Source organism: Corvus brachyrhynchos, unplaced genomic scaffold (assembly GCF_000691975.1).
Source record: "Corvus brachyrhynchos isolate BGI_N302 unplaced genomic scaffold, ASM69197v1 scaffold94, whole genome shotgun sequence".
NCBI classification, from domain to species: Eukaryota; Metazoa; Chordata; class Aves; order Passeriformes; family Corvidae; genus Corvus; species Corvus brachyrhynchos.
In genome coordinates, this window is record NW_008238330.1 from 2,382,976 (window position 1) to 2,410,883 (window position 27,908).

General features: G+C 42.4%; 1 protein-coding gene across 1 annotated transcript; it reads right to left on the reverse strand.

The window, feature by feature from the left end:
- LANCL2 (LanC like 2) lies at nucleotides 1-24,154 on the reverse strand (the record flags this gene model as incomplete). Its single annotated transcript, XM_017734647.1, has 8 exons — nucleotides 1-3,133; nucleotides 4,886-4,958; nucleotides 8,211-8,387; nucleotides 12,884-13,066; nucleotides 16,700-16,846; nucleotides 17,445-17,592; nucleotides 19,807-20,014; nucleotides 24,004-24,154. Coding segments are annotated over 8 exons (1,203 nt in total), but the record flags the coding sequence as incomplete, so codon positions are not given.
- Between the last annotated feature and the right edge of the window lie 3,754 nt (nucleotides 24,155-27,908).

The window sequence follows — 27,908 nt, forward strand, 5'->3', positions numbered from 1 at the left end:
TTACCACCACATAGCTTGATCTTTACTAATAAAGCCAAAGAACAAAACATCAGCATTTTTTTCCTCTTTTTCTGCCCAAAGAGCATTTCCATTTTTAACACTACTGCTTTTTGCAACAGATGGACTACACACACAGACAAAGCAAAGCAGGGAATATTAAGACATTTTCTACATTGGTAGTTTGATGTCATTTTTGAAGACATTGCCTTGGTGAAATGCACTTTTTCACCTTCACACCGTATCTTTCCTTAATGGGCCACCTAGATATCACAACGCTGTGACGAACAGAAAGGAGAAGCCATGGGGAAAGTCACGTCAGGAAGACGAGGCAGATGCACTGTCAGACACTTCCCTGCTCGATACTTTTCCAGTCTTTCTCAGTTCTGAGAGGATTCTGCAGAGAAAGATGGTGCCAGGCCTGCTAGGCCCCACCACGGCAGAAGGCTGGCTATGGTACAGAAAGAGCAGGTCGCTGACTTGCTCATTATCTTGACAGGTACACTCCAGCATCCTGGGGATCTGCTCAGCATTAAGCTGTTCCAAGTGTGTATCTACCTATGTATTTTTAAAACTAGCAGGCTTTAATTCCCTTTAGGCTCTGGCCAGCCAAAATCACCTCCCACAGGAGCCATTCCAAGCAGGGTAGCCAAGGCCAATGTGCATATAATTACTGAACAAAAAAACCTGCCAGGTGACCCCCTCATTACACAGTCTGTACAACAGAGGCATGGGATTTGTCAGGAGGGCCAATGGCTTCTGTCTGTTTGCAGGCAGTTCCTGTAAATGTGGTGAGCCCTTTCCCTGTTAACACACCCAACATACTCTGCAGCCACAGTGGAGGGGAAGGAACAGAGAGGTGGGGGGTGATGTGAAACAGCATCAGAGCTGGCGTCTACCTCCTTTGTTAGTATTTCTCTGAGACTTCACCCTGGGAAAGTTTCCTTCTTGGCTTATCTATGGGCATGATCAGGGATCCACCGGCTGAAGAAAGAAACACAGTTAGCCCTTGGCATTCTTGGCATGGAGGAATCTCTCATCGAGATGGTCTCTGCTGGTACATTGTGCATTGCCTCTGTGACCAGCTCTTCCTGTTCCTCACTGATCCCTCACATTAGTAACTCCCTCTGTTCCTCACTTTCTGCTGCTCTGCTTCTGTTTGCTTCAGCCATGCAGCATTCCCCATTCCCACTGCCTTTCAGCATTTTCCCCCATCCCTGGCTGTAGAGATGCAGCTGGGTTTGTTGCTCTCACCTCACCTTCTGCCCCCTTTGCCAGAAGGGTGGAAAAGTCTCTTCTGCTGCTCCCATGTTTTAATCCTACCTGAAAAACCAGCAGACAAACTGCTACACTGTGACATTAAGCCATTCCTGCACTGACACTGCTGCTGTTGTCCAACAGAACTGAATGGAGAAATTATTAACATCCCAACGGATTTGGCAACAGACACTGTAACGCACTCAAGGAAGTCACCTGCAAGGTGACGAATCCAGAAAGATTTATGCAGGAGCAACAATTCATCTCCAAGCACAACTGCAGACACTGGAGCTCAGCAGATGGCCCACAGGTCACAGATATCCTGACGTGTGCCCAAAAGGTCAAACTCTGCCATCTGCCACACTCGCACCCAACAGAAGATACCAATTAAAATCAGCGCCTGGAATGACAGAGCACAGGGAGACCTGGGGGAAGGATGACCACAGAGCCTGAGCGACTGAGAGTACGTGACACTTGGGTACTACCTGGACACACAGACCTGCTCCAAGAGTACTCAGAGTATGTCCCACTTCTCCCAAACCAATGGCCTGATATTCATGAGCACCTGGAGGCAGGTCTACTATTTCACAACCCCACCACACTACACGGGGAAGCAAAGCACTAGCAGCAGTTAAGACTACAGGAAAAGAGCTTTTTCTGTGTGGATTTTAAGGTGAAATATACTTCAATTCTAGCTGCTAGCAATGGCTTCATATTGCTCAATAATCCTCTGCAGCCTGCACAAGCAGCTGGTATTTATCACTCCTGTACTGCTACATGGGAGGGGAGAGCCCAGAACAAATCACTACCTTGGTTCCAAAGTAACAACCATCCTAAGCTACCTACATGAGAAACTTGCCCTGGCGCCCTCCCTTGCTCATCTGTATATGAGATGCTGCAGGACAGGTTTATTCCAAATCCAGGTCGAGGAAAGGAGAAGCAGTTATGCTGTCCAGGCTCTGCTGTTGGTGGCAGAGGGAGCTTAGTCCAAGTGACTCCACCTGCAGTGTAAGGTCATGGCATGGGATGGGGCTTTGCAGCAGTGGGGAGAAGCATCTCCACCTAACACACTAACCAGCTGCAAGTATCAAAGGAAGCCTCTCTTTCAGACTTTCAAAGAAGCCTCCCACAACAGCAGCAGAAGAAAAGCCAGGTCCCTTCCAACCTGCTAAGTTTCTGAAAACAGAAATGGCCTCATGCCTCTTCATCAAAACAGGCTGAGCTCCACCAGCTTAGCTTGTAAGGACTGTGGAGAAAAAGGCAGGAAAAAAATGAACATAGAAACGTTTCTCATCCCTTTTTAGAGCTGCCAGCACACCAGTGAAGCTGTGCACCGTCCTGCAACAAACTCTATCTGCGGGTAACCACGCTGCAGAAAGCAACACTGCTCTTGTGAATCATGCAAGAAGGTACAGGACAGAGATTCACACGGAGACCAGCTTTTTGCTAACAACAAAAGACTTGGATCAACACACAACACCAATAAACGTGCAGAGCATGGCAAAGACCTAAAGAAGACAAATACAACAGAAAAGAGAAAGTTCAAAACTTGACTTCTCCGGTCCTACATCTGAAGGTGTCACTTTAACAGAACTTAAGTGTGGCTTCTCCTGTTCATGCTCTAATGACTTCATGGTCCTTTGGGGCAGGAGGGGTGAGAAAAGGGCTTTATCCATCTGTCGGTTCAGCGTCGAGTTGGTTACCTATCAGAGGCACTAAAGTCTCATCTCTTTTGGCATCAGTTTCTTTTCAAAATGATGGTTTTAGCCATCCTGTTCCACTTTGTTTTCCCTCCTTTGAAGTCTAAGTTCAAACGCTGGAAACTGGGAAGTCTCCGGTACTGAAATGTCTGAGAGGAAGTGAATAGCTCCAGCCATGCCTAAAACATAATGAGAAAGAGATCTTTGTGCACATTAAAATAGCACGACTGACAGCAAAGGCAACAGCATCCATTTGAACACCTCTCTTACTAGGATCTTCTTTTAAAGAGGTGAATTTAGGCCCCATGGAAAGGCAAGTTCAGATGAACTTTGCTCAGGAAACCAAGTTTTATTTGAAAAGATCAAAGGCAAGAACCAAGATGTCTCTGCTAACATCTCGTCAACTGAAGAACCTCAGTGCTACTTCAAGTTAAGAGAAAGTTAATCCAGGTTTGGACTGTCCTTCATAATTTGAGCAGCTCTTGCTTATCATTTCTCTGGTTAAAAGAAAAAGCCAAAACTTTATTATACTTGTGAAGTACAGATTCATTTCCTCACTATTCATGAAGAGGTCATCCAGAGCCCAAAGTGCATTACCCAACAGAACTCGTAAGGTGACAGACAAGGGAAGCACAGCAAGGAAATCATACAAATACAAGCTCCATTTTATGATCAAGCTAAAATCCTATTTTATAATCAGCTATCCACAAATAAAGGAACCTTTCTATATTACAGCATCTGATGGAAACAAAACAATTAGAACAATCTCATAAGATGCACATGCAACTTCTGTTCAAAGCATGCATGTACAGGCAGTATTGGACAACTGCAAGCAAAATTTTGGCTACAAAAACAAAGAAAGGCCAAAATTAAGACTTTTTTTCATCTCAAATATGAGACTTTTCGATTTTTATTTTAAAAATCCAGACAATTAAAAACTAAAATAAAAGCTGTAATCAGCGTTAAAGCACAAATCATCCTGCTGTTGGCACTGTTTCACCTTCTCAACAAATTTCAAAGCTTTTATACAACAGACTGTATGCTTGCTTTTTTCCCCTCCCTACAAGAGCATGCAAGGGTGCTCTCAGGAATAAGAATACTTATGCTTTTCTCCTTTCAGCATTAAGAAAATAACTCTGTATTTAGAAGGGCTGCATGTAACTCCTGCTCTCTCGTGTTCGTTCACGCCCTGCATTGTTTATTTGCAAATATCCCTGCTCGGATGCTGTATTTTCAAGTACCAGCGGCAGGTGGCGCACGAGGCTTGTTGTTCATGGCGCAGCCGCGCCGCTACCTTAAGTCCCACTTGGATCTGTAATTCCTTGCTACTGATTCTGTAAAAGGGTGGTACACGGAATAGAAAATAAGCTACAAATAAAAAACCACAAAGCTCTAGGAAAGTATCTAGTAACATCTTGGAACTTACAGATAAGCTCCTAAGAACTCTGCATTGCTTTCCTGTTCAAGTGATTTGGGGTCATACTAAAACTACCTTGTCCTTGGTCAAGTATGGCAGCAGAGAAGGCCTAGTTCTGACAGGCAGCAACTAGTTTGAGACGCCCTGCCCACGGCTGCTTCTCTGCCCAGTCCCTCTGAAAAACCACCTGTGACAGAGCTGTTGCCTGGACTTCTCTTTGCTTTAAACCAAGTGCATCAGCACAGCAGAATTTTATTCTGGAGTAACACTGGCACTGATTTTACATTTAAACTGCTGAAATGCAACGAGGAATGAAAGTTGTGATTGTGAATGATTTTTCTTGGTCCTTTTCTACCCCCTGCCACCGTGCCTTCTTTTAGCCAGAGGTGATGGTGGGGGGGTTTAATAGTGGAGGAACCCACCAAAGACTTCCCAACTCCTATGCATGTGCCAAAATTGCAAGGATGCCCCTCTTTCCTGTAGTACAAAACCATTTGCAACACCATCACTTTACCTTCAAAGAGGGAATAAGGTCGGTCAGGAATACGACATCCATGTGCACCATACTCCAAACACCATTCAGCAAACTGGGGAACACATTAAAAAATATATTTTTATTTAAGACTGCTAAATGCAAGCTTGAGTATCTGAATATCATTAATAGGTACAAAATGTGAAGCAGTGTAAGCAGACACACAACACATAAATCACTGAGATCAATTTTTCCTCCTTCAACCATGACAAGGCCACAACCAGGTTTTAAAATATGCATTTACATAGTGTTTCAGTTTCATAACAATGAAAAAAAAGTGGGGTAAACATCTGCTTTTTGTAAATCAACCCTGCTACATACCAATGAAAAATGCTGTAAGAACAGATATACTCAGTCAAAATTTTACTAATATTGTATCAGTTTCTTATCTCTCTTGGTGCTTAATTTATCCACAAACTCAGGACTCACAGCTCTTAATTGCATTTTGGTTTTCTTTCATCTCTGTGCACCAATTTAGAGATTAAATCTTCAGCTGCCATTAATTATTTTTATTTATTTGCTCTCCCCAAGCCTTATGAAAAAGCATTATAAATACAGCTAGACAACTATGGTCATCAATATTTTGTTGCAGAAGATGGGTTACCATTAAGAAGAGTTAACAGTGTCTTTCTCACGTTTGACCAACACTGCTGCAGCAGCTACACTGGACACACGTGACTTATGAACCACACCTGGATCAATTCAGTAACAACCAGCTACTTCCCCTGTATGGCTCCCCAGAGCATAAGGGGGGCACAAGTTCCCCTGGCATTTCTGTGCTGGGACGCAAACCACTGCTTGTTCAAAACACAGTGCATAGACTCCTGCAAAGCAAACAACTGAGAGGTCTCTCTCTGCTCCCTGCAATTTGGGCAACCTGCTAGCAAACATGTCAGCCTAACTAGAGGGTGCCCCAGCCCTGGAGTTGGAGCTCTATGGGATGTAAGCTTGATCCCAGAGCCATTGCTCTTTCATTAGAAAGATATGGGTGGCATCTCCTCTCTTCCTTCCCACCCCACTCCATTCTGTTTAAATATTTAGCGGGGGATGAATTTCTCTTCTCTTGATAGAGGTATGTGCATGTGTGTGAGTGTCTTCAGGAAACACAAGGAAAAACCACAAACACAAACACTGTGATTCACACTGTTATTGAGAACTGATTAAACATTTTTGGGCCCCCTCTACATATAAATCTTCAAACTACGGTTTAATTCTCCCATATATCCTGTTTTAAATGTGAGAACCAAACATGTTTATGGCATGTTTCTAAGCTACAATCAATTCTTCCAACATCCACATCTGATTGCATACTAGACTTTATTATTACTTCTGGCCTGGGAACTGCAACAGAAATTTTTAAAATGCACCCTAGGCTACTGAAGCACAACAATCCTTTGCAAGTTCATAGCTTCAGCACAACCCAGATCCTGTAAGGCACAGCATCTTTGTTTAACTGAGGCGGGGGGGGGGAGAAAGAGGGGAAGAAAAAAATCTTAGGAAGACATCTGACATTATTTGTGACACAGACTGGGCATACTTGCCCCGGACAATGGCAATCACAAGGCTGAACAGCACAGGGCTCAATGCTGTGTTGCCTGGAGCCCCGGATGTCACAGCCCCTCTCTCCTCTTACAGATAGGCCAGCTAGAAGTGCCTCAGCCTCCTGGGAGCCTGTCTGATAATCTGAGAGAAAAGCCGTGAAGGTGTGAAGCACAAAACAGGGGTCTCCTCTATTCAAGTTTTTGTCATTTGTGAAACAATTTCATGGCTTCCATGAGGTAACCAGGGATTCCGGGCAAGACTCTTGCCCCTGAGCCTGATGTTTTTGGTGTGAAGAAGCACCCCTGGGAGGGGAGCCATCTAGTTCTCTCAGTTACATGCCTCTAGGTACCAGCATAACTGCATGTTTGCTTCCCTGCACACTCCGTCTCAGAAAGAAAAAATTTCAAAAATGCCAGACAAGCAAATTCCTCTGCCTGTTTCAAGAGTTCCCCTACAAGGGGATGCTGGAGATGTGAAGCAGCAGAGTGGCTGCAAATATGCTGCCTGACTATGCCAGGCACCTTCAGCAAACAGTGTTTGGGCACTGCCCCACAGCCTCCTTCTTAAAGGTATTTCAAGTATATAACTCTTTTTTCTGGCTTTGAGACAGATACGTTTGGTTTTCTCTAGCTTGGCGTGGACAAATATCAGGGCTCTCTTGGGCCAGAAATGCAGCACCAAGAGGAGCTGCCAATGCTGCACAGAGCTGCAGAAGGTGTGCTAGCGTGGAGGATGGCCGGGAGAGTTGACAGCTGTGCTGCCAGTAATGCATGCAGGATGCTGTGGCTCATGCATCAGCAGTGGGTGACTCCAGCGTAACAAAGTCATACATTCACTGTGGGACTACTAGGGTTTTATTTCAATCTCTAGGATGCAGGTATGTCTACAGGTGTCCTCATAGCATGATGCTTTGGTAAATGTGAGACAAGCAGCAGCTTTCTAAAGCTCTGCTGACAGAGGACAGGCTGACTGCAGAGATGAATACAATAATTTTACGTATGGCCAATATTCACTAAAAAGCACCTAGGAAGCAACTTGTAAAATTTCATTTGCAATATTTTGTAAAAGGCCTCAGCTAAATAGCTGTGTACACAATGTGAAACCTCATGTCAGTGAATTAAACTGGAAAAAAAAACCCAACAAACCAAACCAAAGTCTTCCAAGGCAAGGAAACAGGCAGAGAAAGTCCTTCTCCTTCAGTAACTGCAAGCACAGTCAAGAGCTGATAGCAGAACTTGGACAATTTCAGTGGAAAAATTCTGAGTGTGTCTTTCTCTGCAATTTGTATTAATAAAAAAAACTCTAAGTGAGCAATTCAGTAACTGCAATTCAGAGCTCTAAAAGCCCCAAACAGGCTCTGAAAACAAATAATTACAAAAGACTACAAACAGTATTGCTTGAGGACCTGAGGAGGACAGTGGATCTCTCAGTGGAATAATTAGCACCACATAACATCACTCTGTTATTGTTCAGGCAGGCTAATTTTCAGGCTCTTCTTTTCTTCTGAATACATTTAGTCCCTCCCCTCTTACAGAACATTTGTGTGTTTCACTCTGCTTCTTAACACAGTGCTTGCCCCACATGCACAGCTGAAGTTGTCCAGTCAAAATGTGAGTAAATGGAGCAAGTGGCGGGCCCTGTTATCCTACCCAAGGTCCCAGCCAGCCCCAGTGCACATCAGCCCACTCCCACCCCAGTTTACCCTTGCATGGGCACTGGCATGTGAAAGGGAACAGCGATTTTGCTGGGATGCTGCAGAGCTCACCTTGCAGGCTCGGTAGAGGTACTTTCTGTCCTGAGTTAGGTTATAGAGAGACAAGAAGGAGTAGCCATTGCCAGCAGTACCATGGCAGATCCCGTACCCTTTTCTCAGTAAACCTCTCTGCCAGATGACATCGCTGCAATCCATAGCATCTTTCAAGTATTTATCCTCTTTAAAAGTCTGTGGAATAAAAACAGAGAATAAACACACATCAATTGAAGTACTAATGAAAACAAAAGGAAGATGTCCCTGAGGGATGTTTTACTGTTGTGTGGGGTTTTTCCATATAAAATTTATTTTGAATTTTAATAATCCATTCCTCATAGACTTGCCTTTCTTTTCTTACTAAGTTGTTTCTCCTTTCCCTGCATGCTAAAAGAAAAAACTTTTCAGGTTTTTGTTTCTGTAATCAGGACCCCAAAGAAAAAACTCAAGTTCAAGGTCTTTCATTCTAAAGCCTACAATCTATTTGAAGGGTTTGTGGTCCTGTTTTCTTCATTTTCTATTCCCAAACCAGAATCTGGAAACACAGAAATGTGATGCTGCCTCCAAGAAATGTAAAATGGAATACTGGATATCAAATCTAGTCCTAAATTGCTAGGTCCTGGTCTTCATGACTAATTCTTCCTGATTACTCACTGTCTGCCTTCAATTCCATGCCAAAAATGCACAAGAATATCTCTTCCTATACAAGTACTCATAAAGGCAACGTAGGGTTCCTGCATGTACATCTCTGTCACGTGTACAAGCAGGAACCATACATTGCCTTTATGAGTACTTGTATTAGTTTATCAGTATAGTATATACTCAGAAGCAGTAGCCAGTTTGAGCAAAGGAACAATTTTGCAAAGTTTATTGCAACTGAAATGCACTTAAACATAGAGAGCCCATCCAGAAAGAAGCAAACAAAAGCAAGTAATTTAGCTGATTACCACCAAAATTCCACCTTTATAAAGCCACTTTGTTGCTGACCTTTACCTAAGTCACTTTACAGATCAACAAACAAACAAAACCCCACACCACCACCACCAAAAAAAACCTACCAAAAAACCCCAACAACAAACCTGATGCTCTACTGCGGACTTAATCCTCTGGAGATGGCATCCCCTGTCAAACTATTTAATAAGGCAATAGCAGCAACTAACATGCAAGACTCTTAAATTCAGAAGCTTGATAAAGGAAGTGGCTCTCTCTGATCAGGGTTTGCCAGCTACTTAGCCGTAACATTTTGAATTAAGGCCAGGCAGCAGTACTTGATTTCCAGGACAAACACTGCTGTCTCTTATCACAAGTCCCGGTGCCTGGTACAAAAGCATAGCCAGCAAAACACACTCTGATTTTTTTCTTTCAGTGCTTCAAAAAGAGGAATATAAAGAGTAATAGAAAAATGTTGTAGGTTTCATCACCTTAAACATAAAAAGAGGCCAAAAAGGAGACTGCAAATCAGAACTTGGTCCTATCCCTCCTACTTCCTGCAAAACATTTTGTGTTGGGGAAAGCATCACATTGACAAAGAAGTAGAGAGTGGAGAAGTGTTAAGTCAATCTCCTACCACAGGCCACAGAAAAAGCAACTGTGACCGCTGCTACATGCAGCAATGCTTTAAGAAATTTACAGTTCACATTTCAGGTAGCAGCATGAGTAATTATTCCATAAACCAAGCCTGCTTTTCATCAGCCCACCCAGATGCCAACCAGGGAATCTGTCAAGGAGGGCTGTCAAAAGCAAGAATCGATTTGCATAAATTTAATTAAATGGCATACTTTCAAATGTCATGCAAATCAGAAGCACACAAGAAGACAGGTAGCAAACCTAGTTAAGAATGGAGAAGGGCAGGCAGCAGGCTTGTGGTAGCTCAGCTGTTTTATTTGTGCTCTAGAAGAGGCCTGGGATCTTGGCTCTGACATTAAGTTCTCGAGTTATATCTTAACAAACGAATAATTTATGGAAGACATTCTTTGGCAAGGCACACAAACCTACACTTTTGAAAACCAACATAATTGTTAAAACTCTAGGGATGAAGATAGGTCAATATTCTCCCACCCAGGACTCTGATGCCAAATTGATTAATTATATGTCCCTTTCCCAAGAAAACCTAGTAACTAGTGCCCTGAGAAGCAATTTTACCCACTTATTTTCTCTTTACAAACATACCAATGTAGGTATTCTGAAGTTTTTAGATGTCTAACCTGGGGTTTTTGTTTAAAAGCCTAGATCTAGAAAGATACTGAACTAAAGCCTTGCAATCTCACAGGCCTGCATACAAGTCTCTCTGCAAAGATAGAGGTACATATACATATCTAAGTGTGTTAGAGCTTACACCAAGGTTGTGGGTTTCATCCAACCCAGAATACTCAGTGAATCTGTGAAATCTATGAAGACAGAATGATTCACCTTATATGCTTGCATGAGCATGTGGATGACTCCGGGGGCACCATGGCACCAGTGAACCAGTCTGTCAGTCTCATTGCTGAGTGATGACGGGTAATTCCCAGACCGGAATTTTTTATGACGCACGTAGTCAATGCTTGGCTTCACCAGCTCTGCCAAGGTCTCCTGGTCCACATTTGCAATTGGCTGAAGAAAACATTAAAATAAACATCACTAAACACATCAACAGAAGTAGTAACAAATTGTGTATCAACACTTAATTCTACAATCTGTTTTCAATCATCCTACATACGTGCCCTTGATCCAAATACTGTGACTCACATCCTAGAGATTTAATTAATGCCTGCTTATTATACCCTTGTGAAGAGCATTTTTACAGTTATTACAAAGAAATTGGGGCACCAAGTTGTTGCCTGTCTTAATGGAGGTGACACAGAAAGACTACTAAAGAACTGGGAACAGAGTATGAAGACTCCCAGACGGCTCTTTGTAACTTAAAATATGGAGAACACTTACAGAAGAAAGACAGTTTTGTAGATATGGTGCTCACAATACACACTCCGACATCCTGGGTTACTCATTTTGTTTTAAAAATAACTACTTCCCAACAAATGAAGGAAAGTGCATATAGCAGCATACCTGGTAGAGGTTTATTAAGGTCAAAGTTTTCCATCATAAACAAAGCTCCCTGAAGCTATGGGCCATAAATCTGCATTTCCAATTTCAGAAGCAATAGCTACCTCACCCGATATCTAAACATCTTTGTACTACAAACTCATCCTTCAATTGCTCTTAGGAATTGTCTTCCTAGCTTTTGTTTAATTTACATCCTTGTCAAATGCAGAATACATCCATCAACCTCCATGCTCCTTGTAACTAAAGGTTTAGAAGTCAAGTAACTGTTGGGTCTGCAGTTGCTCTTGGTTGGCATTCCCTCCACTAGCAGCCCATTTTACAGCATTTTTACAGCAGAGCTCTCTATTTTTACACAATCTACCTGATTTCTGGAATTTCTGCAAGCTGTCGGAACAACCACAGGCACTGGAGCCTATAGCAGCCTAATAAATGAGCTTATTTTTTTTAATAACTTGTCTTTATTACTGATTCAATGCCATACAATTTCACTGTTTCCCACCAGCTCCACCACATTTGCATTTAACAGGTGAGCACACTCCTTCAATTCAAAGTCTGACAGCCAAGTGAAGGAAGACTTTCAATAGTTGTATTTTGAGTAACCTGAAGAAACCAGAAGCCTCTATTTCACCTCAGCCAGGAAACCTCTGCCAGACTTCTACCAGGTCCCTCAAGCAGACTCCACCTCTGCACTTTTCTGAGCAGAACAGAAATGTTCATGCTGCTCATCAGAAGTACACCTGAACACAGAGCAGCCTGTCATGAGAAACACCCCAAAGCTGATGAGCCCTCACTCAGACTCACCCAGAGCCCTCCTTAGCAGGAAGGTTTGGTTTGAGGCTCTTGATTTCACACTGCACTCCTGCAGAAGAAGGCAAAGAGGATGCGCACCAGCAATAAATGCCTTCAGTCTTGAGCTGTGCAAGGCAAGCCCAGCCCAGTTCAGCCATCCTTAGGAGGTAAATCCAAGGAGAGCAGAGCTCTTTACAAACCTCTTTACCTTGCGCTTCCAAGAAGATGTGAGTACAAGTGAGTTTTTTGCCCAAGCAGCTGAGATTCCCAGCAGTTACTTCAAACAGCTAAAGAGTAACCTACAGGTGTGTGTCCTGACTTTATGGCCAAGAGCAATGATATGCAGACAGACACTTTTGCTTCAGAGTTAGTAAAAGGATCTTGGAGCAGACACTTCCTAGCTAGCACTTCAGAATTCCCCCTCTGCCTCCTGGATGAGTTATATAACATGGCTGAGCTCTTATTCTTCCAGTAGCCTGTAAGTAACTCCAGCAATACATGCTTCTCCAGTTTAAGAAGTGTTTGGACAACACTCTGGGCACATAGTGTGATTCTTGGGATGTTCTGTGCAGGGCCAGGAGTTGGACTTGATGATCTTGATGTGTGCCTTCCAACTCAGCATATTCTGTGATTCTGTGACATAGGTGATGTACAGAAATTACCCTCAGTAACCTTCACATCCAGGTGTGATGTTAAATGCCTTTTTTTTGTTATTTCCTTTCCACGGGACTCCTGGTTTGATATATGCGTGTTGCAGGATCCCCACTGCAACATGTTAGAGCTTACACCAAGGTTGTGGGTTTCATCCAACCCAGAATACTCAGTGAATCTGTGAAATCTATGAAGACAGAATGATTCACCTTATATGCTTGCATGAGCATGTGGATGACTCCGGGGGCACCATGGCACCAGTGAACCAGTCTGTCAGTCTCATTGCTGAGTGATGACGGGTAATTCCCAGACCGGAATTTTTTATGACGCACGTAGTCAATGCTTGGCTTCACCAGCTCTGCCAAGGTCTCCTGGTCCACATTTGCAATTGGCTGAAGAAAACATTAAAATAAACATCACTAAACACATCAACAGAAGTAGTAACAAATTGTGTATCAACACTTAATTCTACAATCTGTTTTCAATCATCCTACATACGTGCCCTTGATCCAAATACTGTGACTCACATCCTAGAGATTTAATTAATGCCTGCTTATTATACCCTTGTGAAGAGCATTTTTACAGTTATTACAAAGAAATTGGGGCACCAAGTTGTTGCCTGTCTTAATGGAGGTGACACAGAAAGACTACTAAAGAACTGGGAACAGAGTATGAAGACTCCCAGACGGCTCTTTGTAACTTAAAATATGGAGAACACTTACAGAAGAAAGACAGTTTTGTAGATATGGTGCTCACAATACACACTCCGACATCCTGGGTTACTCATTTTGTTTTAAAAATAACTACTTCCCAACAAATGAAGGAAAGTGCATATAGCAGCATACCTGGTAGAGGTTTATGAAGGTCAAAGTTTTCCATCATAAACAAAGCTCCCTGAAGCTATGGGCCATAAATCTGCATTTCCAATTTCAGAAGCAATAGCTACCTCACCCGATATCTAAACATCTTTGTACTACAAACTCATCCTTCAATTGCTCTTAGGAATTGTCTTCCTAGCTTTTGTTTAATTTACATCCTTGTCAAATGCAGAATACATCCATCAACCTCCATGCTCCTTGTAACTAAAGGTTTAGAAGTCAAGTAACTGTTGGGTCTGCAGTTGCTCTTGGTTGGCATTCCCTCCACTAGCAGCCCATTTTACAGCATTTTTACAGCAGAGCTCTCTATTTTTACACAATCTACCTGATTTCTGGAATTTCTGCAAGCTGTCGGAACAACCACAGGCACTGGAGCCTATAGCAGCCTAATAAATGAGCTTATTTTTTTTAATAACTTGTCTTTATTACTGATTCAATGCCATACAATTTCACTGTTTCCCACCAGCTCCACCACATTTGCATTTAACAGGTGAGCACACTCCTTCAATTCAAAGTCTGACAGCCAAGTGAAGGAAGACTTTCAATAGTTGTATTTTGAGTAACCTGAAGAAACCAGAAGCCTCTATTTCACCTCAGCCAGGAAACCTCTGCCAGACTTCTACCAGGTCCCTCAAGCAGACTCCACCTCTGCACTTTTCTGAGCAGAACAGAAATGTTCATGCTGCTCATCAGAAGTACACCTGAACACAGAGCAGCCTGTCATGAGAAACACCCCAAAGCTGATGAGCCCTCACTCAGACTCACCCAGAGCCCTCCTTAGCAGGAAGGTTTGGTTTGAGGCTCTTGATTTCACACTGCACTCCTGCAGAAGAAGGCAAAGAGGATGCGCACCAGCAATAAATGCCTTCAGTCTTGAGCTGTGCAAGGCAAGCCCAGCCCAGTTCAGCCATCCTTAGGAGGTAAATCCAAGGAGAGCAGAGCTCTTTACAAACCTCTTTACCTTGCGCTTCCAAGAAGATGTGAGTACAAGTGAGTTTTTTGCCCAAGCAGCTGAGATTCCCAGCAGTTACTTCAAACAGCTAAAGAGTAACCTACAGGTGTGTGTCCTGACTTTATGGCCAAGAGCAATGATATGCAGACAGACACTTTTGCTTCAGAGTTAGTAAAAGGATCTTGGAGCAGACACTTCCTAGCTAGCACTTCAGAATTCCCCCTCTGCCTCCTGGATGAGTTATATAACATGGCTGAGCTCTTATTCTTCCAGTAGCCTGTAAGTAACTCCAGCAATACATGCTTCTCCAGTTTAAGAAGTGTTTGGACAACACTCTGGGCACATAGTGTGATTCTTGGGATGTTCTGTGCAGGGCCAGGAGTTGGACTTGATGATCTTGATGTGTGCCTTCCAACTCAGCATATTCTGTGATTCTGTGACATAGGTGATGTACAGAAATTACCCTCAGTAACCTTCACATCCAGGTGTGATGTTAAATGCCTTTTTTTTGTTATCAAATAACCACTCAACAAATCATCTCTTCAATTCTTCAATGAAAATACAGCAAAATTTACACCATTTGGCGTGGGAGGGATGGGGAGAGGATGGGACTTTGATATGACATCTTCTTCTGCAGTGGATGACTCAACTTTGCATGACTCACAATATTTAACATACAGTGAAAAGATGGTAATCTAATGCTGCATAAACAATGGCTTTCTGGTAATTCTTAAAAGCAGCAATTATATGTAAAGGAAAAATAGCTAGGATTTGAACATGTAGACAGAGTAGCTTCTGCTCAAACCAAAAAGCACTGTGCAATTATTTCTGTTATCAGCCTGGAACAGTAAATGAAGGATGGAGCCTTTAAAGAGCCTTCTTTAGAAGACTAGATGTTTCTCTGAAAATCTAGCACTGCCAGGGAAAGAAAAATGGAAGCCAGAAAGTTGAGGGAACCAGAAGGGAGTGGACAACCTTGTTGAAGAAAGCAGTAGGTAAAGATAGGAGCATGGTAAATCAGAGCAGCCTGAGGCCCCAGTGGGATGATCACTGCAGAAAACGGGTGTAGTGAGGTTAAGACACACCCCCAGGTAGCAGAGCAGTAGCTACTCCCATAGCAAAGTCAGCCAGTTTAACCAGAACTGCTGGTGGAAGTGGTGTAAGGTAATTTGAAACACAGCATCTTTTCCAAGCAAGGAATGACTTGAGCAGTGGCAGCACCAAATACCATAGCTCAGTCACTTCTGCAGTGAACATCTGTACACAGCTTCAGGCTGTGAGGATGTACAGTCCTTATATTTGCCTGAAGAAAACTCATTCCACATGAGTTGGTAAGGAAACTGATATTTACAAAGATGCACGGACTGGCAGGGGCACCTTCAAAAACCAGAAACAGGTGCAATAAAGTTTTTCAACTCTGTGGCCATCTTCTATAATGGCCTTAAGGCTCTCTTTCCAGACTATACAACAGAAATAAGATACAGGTCTGTTTGGAAAAACATCATAATTCTGTTGCAAATCTCAGGGCAGGGGGGAATTGATTTAAGTGTGGGAAAGAGAAGGTTTACAGAAGAGAGGAATCTCACTAAGGAAAACAAAAAGAGGAAAGCAGCAGTTATAAATACACTAAAGAACATCACACTTTTGAGTGATAAATAGGTGAGATAAAGAAGAAGAAAAACATCTAAATAATAAAAGCATACTGAAGACTAATATGTGATTAAGGGTAGTCTTCCAAAAGCACCAAGACAGTGGGGGAAAAAAAATCACTAAAGAGAGGAAGGGCACAGAGGACAGGAGGCATCAGCGGTGCAGTAATTTAAAAATAGCAAAGAATTGAAGAGTGATGGATAGTAAGTGAATTTTTAGCTGTTCTAACTGCAGACACCAGAAGAAGTAAGTATGAATATGAGAAAAAGCACTTCACTGTCTTCGCTGAGGACAAGAAACCAGATCCTGAAAAGCTGGTGCTCTGAACCACAAGTCAAGAGTTAATTCATTCTAATGTGAGGATACCCTAGTCACAGTTTTCTTCTGCTATCAAAGCCTTAGGCAGCACCTCTGCACAGTTCTGCGCTGCAATCTAACTCCAAATTGTGAGACCCTGATCCAGCACAACACCGCACATACATGAAAGCTGATGGAAAACAAAAAATCACTGCTATTTCACCCCTGCCAACAGAAGATGCTCTTACCTGCATGAGCATGTAATAGATCCCAGCCACTCCATGGGCTGCTCCAACATACTGCTTCCTGTGCCACTGGTACAACAGAGGACAACGGTCTGTTTTCCGCTCCTCCTTCGAAAAGTTTTTCCCCGACTCAATAATAGCATCTATTACCTAAGAAAAAGAACACACCCTGATCATCTGTCTTGTTTACTTTGATTTAGAGGCATGACTAATACCACAATAAACAGTAAGCCACAATACAGTGATGGGACAATATTCAATTAATTTGGATTTGAGTGTTGAGGTGGAAATGGTATTTTTCCTTAATTATGAAATCACTTCTATTTTTAAGAGTAGAAATTTAATCTATGAGTATTTCTCATTACTTTTTTCCAGCCCTGCCTTCTCTGGTTCTGGTATCTGCAAAACAGTCTTGTACGTTCCCCACACTAATTCCCATTCTTTTCACTTAAAGACTTTCACACTTCTGTCTTAAGGTTTTTTGTAACAGTGTCTCAAGTGCTTCATAACTAGTTACATATTAGACCTATTTCCTTGGCTGGACACAGACCCACCCTACACTTGCCTGTTTCAGCCCAAGCTGGGCAGCAAGGAAAAGGGGAAGAGACTGGACGGCCAGATGAGATTGGGTTCCCAGCTCTAGGTCCTTCTTCTCTCCAGCATCCCTCTCTTAATTGCTTGAAGTATGCAGGAGAGTGATCCCAGATCTCACTGATGCTGTGATGCTGGAGAGAGAAAAGTGTCTTACCTCTTTGATAACAGACTGTGGGACAGTGTCTGGACCAATTTCAGTATTCAGGTACAGCAAGGCATACAGGTAACCTGCTCTGCCATAAAGCAGCTCATCTGGAAGCTCGGCATCCGTGCTGATGACTGTCCTTTGGAGCTGCAACAACCTGCATCAGACAAGGAAGGTGGGGAGAGAAGAGTATCTTCTGTAGAGACCATACTGGACTGTGCATTGTACAAACCATCAATCCAACCAGAAGCAGAACAAGTGGCGAAGGAAGCCCCACCACTCCCCTTCAATCGCCCCCAGTCCAGTTGGCTGCCATGTATACACACAGGAGCTCTGCACACCTGCCATCCCTGAGATGGGAAACTCTGAACCAGAGCCAGGTCAGCATCAGCACAACTGTCAGCATTTTGTGCAGACAGAAACAGATGCAGGGTAGGAGTTGGAAAGGCCTGGAGAGCCACTCCAACAAAGAGAAAAACCTCCTGGAGCCTCTGGGAATTTCACCAAAGTGAGGAACACTTAATTGTACATGCTTAAGAGGGAAAAAAACAAACACACAAAAAAAGCCCAATACCACCATTCGTGATTCCCTCTCCCAAGAAAACACATTGTCTCAAACATTAGGCACCTCAGTTTTGTAAAGGACTCTGCTATAATGCACAAGTGTTTTGCATGCCTTTAGCAATGAAAAAACAAGAAAACCCTTGTGCTGGCCATCGTAACTCATGTTCTCCAGAAAGATTCTCTGCTAATACTCTACCAGTCTGTATTAGCACTGAGGTGAATCAGAGATCTGTTCTCCTGCCACTCCCTCCCTGTCCCTTCCTATCTTTTTGGATTAAATTGATAATTAGATGAAACCATGGTGATGATCACATTTTAAATTGGGGCAGGGGCAACAACAACCTGGATTAAGACCAAATTCAATTCCTAGATTCCCCTAGCTGTTATTTCTCAGGAGAAATGTTAGCATTAATATCATGCCATAGCAAACCACTGACCTCAATTGTGTGTTTATGCTGTCCCTGCTTAATACCAGGGAAAAGCTACTCACAATAAACAGTTTTAAATTTCCTTTCTCGGAATTACGCTTTGGGTTTAGAATTAAATTATTTTCTTCTAAACTGTCCACTATTAAGTTTTATTGTTGCAATCATACAAATGGACAAGGTAAAAAGTAAAAAGTGAAATCACAGATTACATTTTGACATCTATAAAGCACGACTCAGCTGGTGTCATGAATATATTTGTAAACAAAAAAGTTATAAAATAAACAATCAAACTAAACCCTTTTCACTACTCCTCCTAGAAATTACTTTCCAAGGAGAGGCAACACTAAAAGATTTACTGCTAATCTCATTTTGCTAAACTCATGCTTCTTACCTTACAGCAACACTGTTTTCCGAGCTGCATTCAAAATGACACGCCCAAGTTTACCACTGGTTCTAAAAGCAAAAAATCCCAAACCTAACACTCATTTCCAAACTGAAATATTCCTTCAGGAACAGCAGCAGAGAATAATCGCACTAGGATTCTAGACTAGAAAGAGACCAATTACATTTCCAAACATAAACCAGAATGGAGATGAGGACATAAGCCTCGTTGCAAATTCTGCCAGCCTGAGGTATGCTGCTGGACAGCTAGCAGGTGGACTGTGGTTGCTGAACGCAAACCCCAGAGGGTTCCAGGGCTTCCATCCCTTGCTGGCACAGAATCAACTCTGTACCACCAAAGGCACAGTCAGAGCACTAATGAAGCTACATCTAAATGGGATTTCTTGAGACATTTGTTACTTTCAGATTACATTGAAAAGGGGCTGGAATTTTTTCAGGCCACCCTTCATATGCTCTGACCTAATTAACTCCCTTGCCTTTACAAATTTGCTCCTGCAAGTACTTCCTCTTTGTTTTATTAAACTCTTTTACGTATCAATCCAATGCACTGTTTCTGTCTGGCTGCTCCAGATCCTGCAGTGCACGTGTTTTGTAATGAATTTACAATTTAAGACCCACTCTTTACAGAAAGCATCACACACTGCACAAGCACTACACATTGCCGATGACAAGCGTGCGGCTTTTGTTAAATGTCACTTCAATGTGACAAAATCAGAATGTGTATGCACTACAGATATGCCAAGGACATCCTGTCCTAACAGCGATAGAGGACTCAAGATAACCCACTAAATATGAAATCAAGTGTAAGCCAGCTTTAATAAAGATAAAGTCTACTTTGTATTCTTCTACTGAAAACTTATCAGGGGAGGAAGTGTCCATTCTTTAATCCTGTCCTCTAAAATTTCACTTGCAAAAGTTACTGAACCAATTCTCTCTACAAATGAAGGGCATGACTTTTTCCCCCATCAACCACTTACTTGGCAACACATTCTTTAGATTCACTGTCATTTTTCAGTTTGTGGTAAACCACCGCACCCACTGCCAATGGCCCAGCATCACCACAGAGGAAAGTAACTCTTCTGCCATTCAGATTGCGAAGGATTCTCTTCACGTAATCAAGAGATCGCTGCAAATGGCTCTGGTTTTTCGTGACGCGGTACAGTTGCAGATATAAGAGGGCAATACCTGAAATGAACATATGAAAAAGAGAGAGCTTCATTTACTTTTCCTTCTAAGTGTATCATATTCCCCTCTTCAGTGCCTCTGAACCAGTAACTCCAATGTGAACAGGTATTTTGACAATAAAAACATGTAGGTCAAGGGTCCTACCTTATGCAGTGTGAAGGCACTGGTCCACTATTCAGATTACATTTCAATTGGATTGTGGCAAAAATAAAAATTATCGGACTGAAGCCCAATGGTAGAGTCTCAATTTCCAAAAAAATAAGAAAATTCATGACACAGCCCTCAACATCTGGCAAAGTGTATTGGGTTTGCGTGGCCAAGCTTTGGTAGTAGGGAGCTACAGGGGTGGCTTCTGTGAGAAGCTGCTGGAAGCTTCCTCCATTGTCTAGCAGAGCCAGTTCCTGGTGGCTCCAGTGGCTGATGTGCCACTGGTCAAGGCTGGGCCAAGTAGAAATAGTGGTAATGCCTCTGTGGTAACAGATTTAGGAAGAAGAGGGAAAAAAGTTATTGCGCAGTTGTAGTTGTGGCCAGAGAAGAGCGGGGTGAGAACATGTGAGAGGAGCAACTCTGTAGACACCAAGGTCAGCAAAGAAGGAGGAGGAGGAGGTGCTCCAGGCACCAGAGCTGAGATTCCCCTGCAGTCCATGGTGCAGACCATGGTGAGGTAGCTGTGCCCCCGCAGCCCCTGGAGGACCATGGGGATGCAGAGATCCACCTGCAGCCCATGGAGAAGACTCATGGAGCACGCTGGAGCAGGTAGATGCCTAAGAGGAGGCTGTGACCTCACAGAAGGAGGCTGTAACCCCTGTGGAGAGAGGAGCCCACACTGGATTAGCCTGTGTTTGAAGGACTGCACCCCATGGAAGAGTGATCCACACTGCAGCAGTTTGCAGAGAGCTGTTGCTCGTGAGATGGACTCACACTGGAGAAGTTCATGGAGAACTGTGCCCTGTGGTAAGGACCCCATGGGGGAGCAGAGGAATGACTCTTACCCCTGAGCAGCGGGTGAAACCATGGGTGATGAACTGACCATAACCACCATTCCCTGTCTCCCTGTCCTGCTGGGGGAGGATGTAGAGCTGGGAAGGAGGGAGTGGTGGGAGGAAGGTGTTTTGAAGGTCTTATTTTTCTTCTCATTATCTTTTTATGATTTTGTTAGCAATAAATTCAATTAATATCTTTAATTCTAGCCTGTTTTGCCCATGATGGTATTTGGTGAGTGATCTCTCCTGGTCCTTATCTCAACCCATGAAGCCTTTGTTATATTTTTTCTCTTCCCTGTCCAGCTGTGGAGGGGAGTGAGAGAGAGCCTTTGGTGGGTGCCTTGCATTCAGCCAGCATCAACCCACTACACAAAGAAATCACTGAAGATTCAAAATTTGAGCTAATAAGCACATGTGTGACTGAGTACACTAACTGTACAATACTCATCTATTATATGCACAAAGTGACTTATTTCCCATTTAATTTGTAAAAGGATCTTTTGATGAGTTTTTGGATTCAACTTGCCAAATTGTTCATAACCCCTAAAAGTATTTCACAACAAGATTACAAGATTGTACAAGTCAAGCTGGTTTGTAAAAGCCAGAAGTCAAACAAGGGCTCAGAGTATGCCAGGAGGTACTATCAAGCTCCACTCCATTAAACTCATTACATAGTTTTCCATTAAAACAAAACACAACCTTAGAAATAACAATGTAGGCTGAAGGAAGTGCAATAAATCCATCTGACTGGATGTCTATTGGCCAATTGCAAGCATACACGTGCAGAAGTAAATCACTTATCTCCAGACCACACTGTAACTCAAACCCATCTCTCAGCACTCTCCTGAGCCTCAACCAAAGCTGAGTACACACAAGGCTCACTTAGCTCACAGAGAGGCTAGCTCAGTAGTACAAGAACAACAGCACCACAAGAGTGCTGGTACATCCTCAGGTGTTCCCTGGGCAGGCTCTGAGCAAGCCTTTCTAGGTGAATCTAAGAAGAAACCTGCAGAGCTTGGGTAGCACAGTTCAGCATCATGGGAACTTGTGGGTTATTTACAGGGATTTGTGGAACCCTTTTTTTATGCTGCAACAAATGTGTAAATATCTTGGCTTGATCAAAGGATGATCAGAAATGTAGCCACAAAGCCCAGTTCATCTAATCCTTCCTAGTGTTTCTCAGTGCAACACCCTTAAAATGGCTCCTCCAAGACGTCTGGCACACAAAAAAGTACTTGTATGAGTAAGATGGACTTTTACATGTGTCCTATGTGCCAACAGTATGTGTTCCAAGATTTTAAGGATGTTTGACAAATTACAAGCCAATGCTTATGACTGCACTGCCAATAAGATTTGTCTAGATTTGGTACATAAAAAGCAAGGCAGTTGTTTTCAGCACTACTTTTACCTTCTGATTTGCACACTAGCAAAATGCAGCAAAGAGCAAGTTTGGGGAGAAAGTATCTGCACTAGGTATTTTAAAAATCAGATTATTTAAATACTTTTATTCAGAACCATATCCACAGGAGCCTTGAAAGAAGTTCACAGTTTGGAATAGATGTAGATGGCAATCCTTCTACAGGATGGAAAAATCCTACTCCCATTAGATGTCACTTGTTCATCTATATTCCTGTTTCAGCTAATGATGGCTGTGTTACTTTTACTTATGACTCATTTTCAGCACGCTCTGGTTTATCAGCCATAATTTCAGTTGTCACTCACTGTGTCAGAACACAGCTCCCCGGGAGCCATTCTGTACTGTCAGCACGAGAAAGCCCACCACTGGAGATCGGCATGCACTCAGTGGCCAGTTACTTTCAGACCTTGAAACACATCTATCTTTTAAGCCTGAGTTGTCTAAAAGTTCCCCACCCATCCATCCACAGCACCATCTGTACTGAAACATCAAGAAAGCAAAGAAATTTTACCCTTTAATTGCCAGATTTAAGCCTAAAGATGGGTGAAGGCTGGAGAGCTTTTCCAAGGTACTCCTCCCTCATGACATAAAGGTAAAAGAATAGATCTCTTCAGGGCACATTTCAAACATGCGGCGCTAAAAGTTTAAGTATGCCTGAAGCTTGAGCTAGAAGAGCAGGAACAGAATATGCCATTCTATCCAGCCAAGTTCCACTTAACAGGCCTAGATGGACATGTCCTGGCAACTTGAAGAACAGTGGCCACGTCAGACACAAAAACTGCAGGCTCCGCCTAAAGGATCAGTGTCCTGGTTTCAGCTGGGATATAGTTAAATTTCTTCTCTGTAGGTACAGTGCTGTGGTCTGGATTAAGTGTGACAGTAACACTGATGGCACACTGATGGTTTAGGGGTTGCTGAGCAGTGCTTACCCTAAGTCACGGACTTTTCAGTTTCCCATGCTCTGCCAGGGAGCAGGCGCACAAGATGCTGGGAGGGACCATGGCCAGGATAACTGACACAAACTGGCCAAAGGGATATCCCCTACCACAGGACATCATGCTGGGTACATAAACTGGGAGGAGCTGGCTGGAAGCCACCAATCACTGCTTAGGCATGGGCTTGACTTTCACAAGCAGGTGGTGAGCAAAGGCATTCTGCATCACTCATTTCTGTTGCATTTTAGCGCTCTCCCCTTTTCATTGCAATTATAATTATTACTGTTGGTTCCATTATTATTATTGTTTTATTTTATTTAATTTCAATTATTAAACTGTTCTTATCTCAGCCCATGGGTTTTACCTTTTTGTTTTCTAATCCCCTTCCTATGCAACTAGGACATCCACTCCTTTTGCAAGACAATGATCTCCATATACAAAAGTCAATTATCATTCTGTATCTTTGCCTGCTGAAGTCAATGCAAGTTCCAGACAGCAGTGACCAAGGCTCCAGAGTTAAAAGAAAAACCAACTCACAAAAATGCCTGTAACAGAGTATTTCTGCCACTCCTGTGAGAGTATCAGAATCTCCTATGAATAAATCTAATTACATCATTTAACAAATACATTTCATTCAAATTCTAGCTTTCTCACCAGTCCAGCCAGTATAGGCAGAGCAGTCATGTGGATCTGCCGTCTTCAGCCCTTCCTCCATTTGTTGCAGAAGGTCCTTGATTTTTGCCTGGATCCGTTTTGAGAACTGAGCATTGACCTGAAAGCAGGAGACAGAGAATAAGCCAGAAAAGAAAAGAATTCAAGAATGCAAAGTGCCTGCTCCACTTTCTTGTTTGGGAAGAAAACCAAACCAAACCAAAACCAATCAAACAAAAAATAACTAGTAAATAAAAAATACGTACAGCAATCAGCAGCATCAAGGTGGTTCATCTTAACTGAGTCTCATGTAAATGCATTCTGACTACATTTTAGAGTAACTTACAAGTTATCTACATGAGACAAAAATTACCTGTGGATTCTTTAAAGTCACAGAAAGACCAGCTATGGACACTGTGACAGTATGTAATTCTAACCAGGGTCCTGGTACCAAGACTATGTTATGGACAAGCACAAGCCCCATGTTACAGGTGCTTGCTCTCATTATAAGGTCCCTGCACATCCTTTGTAGAACTACAGAGCAGGAAATAGCCCAAGGAAAATAAATGTTCATACACAAGACAAGCCAAAGAGGATGAGTAGAAGCAGCTCAGCAGCTTCAGCTCAGGCATGAAAGCAAAGAAACAAGTCTTTGATTTTACACACTGTTTGCTTTTACTTTTGACCAATAAAAGTTTATATAGATGAAATATATGAAATATAACAGAGGATACTTTACTCTTGCCAACATTTCTCTCTAATTATGCACACTTTATAGGAAGATAAGTTACTGATAACTCCTTGAAGCCTATGGAACATGGAAATTAGCATGCTAGTAAGATAAGTCCTTGCTTGACTACAGCACTTCCCAAAAGTGCAGGGTTTGGATAAATTACAGGTCCTGGGCACCAGCATGCAAGTCAAGATGTACTACATTTTGTACTCTTGTTCAGAGTAGAACTTCAAATAAAAACCAGTGATTTCAAACATCCATCCAACAGATTGAGAAATCAGAAAGATTGTAAGAATTGCACAAGGCTTCTGACACACCAGAAATCTCCAGGGTCAATGGTTCAAATCCATTTAGGGATATCCATGGTAGGATAGGAAGGGAGAAGGAAATTGTGCCATTATATCTCACACTGAACACGTATCATTCTAGAAAAAAGCTAGTGCCACCTTAACCTTCTCCAATATCTCTAGAAATAGCAACCAAACACAGTAGGTATCTGAAGCCTGTTACTCTTCAGCCTTAATATGGTGTTAAGCACCTTTCTGTTAGGGAACTGTACTGTCCACATCACCACCACCCTACCACCCTCCCATTTTTGACTAGTTCAGTGAAGTCTCAACACAAAGCAAAACCTTCCCCAAGGGCAGGGCTTCTCTCCTTCGAAAGACAGCTATGCCAATGCTAAGGCATATGGTGAAACAGCATGAGGATATTCACACGGATGCATCCAGGCATAGAGCTCAGCTTATCGGACAAGAGTGAACTAAAGCTTCAGACTCCCCATTTATTTACCTACTGCACATCACAAGCATGCTGGTTATCTTTTTGTTCTGACAATACACCTGCTGCCACCAAATCAGGATATTTTATATCAAACACCAGATTAAATTACTTAGAGGTAGGAAGGGAATACTAGGACATCAGGATTCCTGGGTTCTGCACTGAAACCTCGGTCCCACAGAAATAATTTAGCTCAGGTTGGTAACCCCTCTCTCTCGAATGTGAATTGTAACTTACTTGTCTTGATTCAGTGCTTGAAAAAGCAGAGATGAAAGGATATTTTTATTAATATTTTTATAATTATCTGTAAGCCCAAACAAAGCTACTCCCAAGTTTATGTCAGTGTGAATAGGTTATAACTGGCAACAAAGTTTTCCCCAGCTATCTACTCCTCCATCACTGCCTCTCTTTTTCTGGTTGCTCTCAAGCTTTCATAACTGAGCACTGTCACTGATTATTTTATAAGATTCCCCTATAAACTTGTAACAGATGCGTACATGCACTAGAATAAATTAATTACATGAAGAAATTACATTAATGTTGAAATGTGGATTTAAAAGATTTAAAAACTTCCTTCAAGGAATCTTAGGGCAGCATTACAACTGAGCATAACACGCTCACTTATGTGGAACGCAGACTGATTTCCATCAGAAGCACATTCATCTCACAAGGATGTTTCCAGCTGGCATTCAGCCCTTTCTACCCATGACTTTTCATTCCTGTAGGGACAAAACCAGGAAGCCTGATCTCTGATAACTAGTGGCACATTTACTTCTGGTTCACAACAGACTGGGTGATAGCAGGAGCTGAAGAGTATCTTAAATTAGAAAAGGCTCTCTCCAGTAATTCAACTGCTGCATTACTCCTCTGCTGCTGCAGAAAGAAGAACCACTATCATCTCAAACACTGCTCAAGTTTTTTATTTTCAAAACACAAAAAAAGAGAGCTCATTCCTCATTATACCAAATACAACCTTGTGCCATACTGGCTATGGTAACTAAAAAGGCTCATTATCAGCACAAAACAAGAGCAATATAGAAAAAATGAAATATGTTGGTTTGGAAATTAATCATTTTGTTATTTATTTGAACCACATCACTTTTTCCATTGCAGTGAGACAGTAGGCAAAGCTACATCCCAATACAAAGTCTTCCAAAGCCAACAAAAAATGTGAAGAACGTACTTATGTAACATCACTCACCCTTGGCACTAATCACAGGGTGTCTAAATTATGCTGTCCTTGTTAGCAATACATTTCCCCTACCTGCTTTCTTTCATTTGTAGGGTTTCTGAAGAGAATTGAAATCTTCTTTTGTAAATTCAACACTAGAACTACACACCTACATTAGAGCACAGTGCTTTCACTTAAGAGTCAGACTCAAGGGTTGTAGGTCCATTCCAACACAGAATATTCTGTGATACAGTTATTACAAAAAATACATCACGATGCAAATAAAAATCTCCTAAAACCCCCAAACATTTCACTTGCAGTCAGCATTACAATAACGTACCAATTCTTACTGATCTACCTCTCCATTGCAGCCATATCCAGCTTTACAGCCATGGCTTTAAAACAAACCAGAACCACGAGCAGATGAGGCAATAAGAAGCTGCTATGTATGTATTTTATATCATGATTTCTGGTAGGTAAGAGAAATCTGTAATTTTAAAGTCTTGCACTCACATTAGGACCAAATATCACAGTGCTGATGTAAGTGTGACAATGCAATCCTGAGGCCTCATGGCACTCCTTTTGTCATTAAAAGTAACACTCTGGTTTGACAGACACTGGATGAGTAATCTCATTTGCATTTGTCAAAGACATTTAGATACCCACGTGTTGTTGAAAAACACCTCTTGGCATTTACTTGCTCATGACCTCTACGATAAGGAACTTGTGCAGTATCACAGCAGGGCAATGGAGACCTAAGCTCACAGCTTCCTCACAAGTTGCCAGTGTACCAATCTTTCTTGCCACCACCAGCTCCCAAAACAACCACCTTGCTCTTAACCCTGTTTTAATTCATCAGGTTTTGGAGGACTGATGCTACGTGCAAAACCAGACTGCAGAAGTAAGCAACTGATTCTGCAGAAGTAGATGACCTATAGCACTGTGTGTATCTACCAAATAAGCAAAATACACTTTTATTTCATCTCACTTTGTTGCTGGTGATGTGTAGAACAGGACACATAACATGGTGCTGTGTTGTCTTTCAGCCAAATTGCATTTCAAAGAGAAGAAAATACAGCTCAAGTTGGTACTGCAGCAAGAACTCATTCAAAAACCAAACTCGCACAGAAGATCACAGAAAGAACACTGGTGAGGAAGAATGGAGTGAGGGAAAACTCACAGTTCTACTGAAATGAGGAATCCTGGCTGTACTGAAGTCATTGG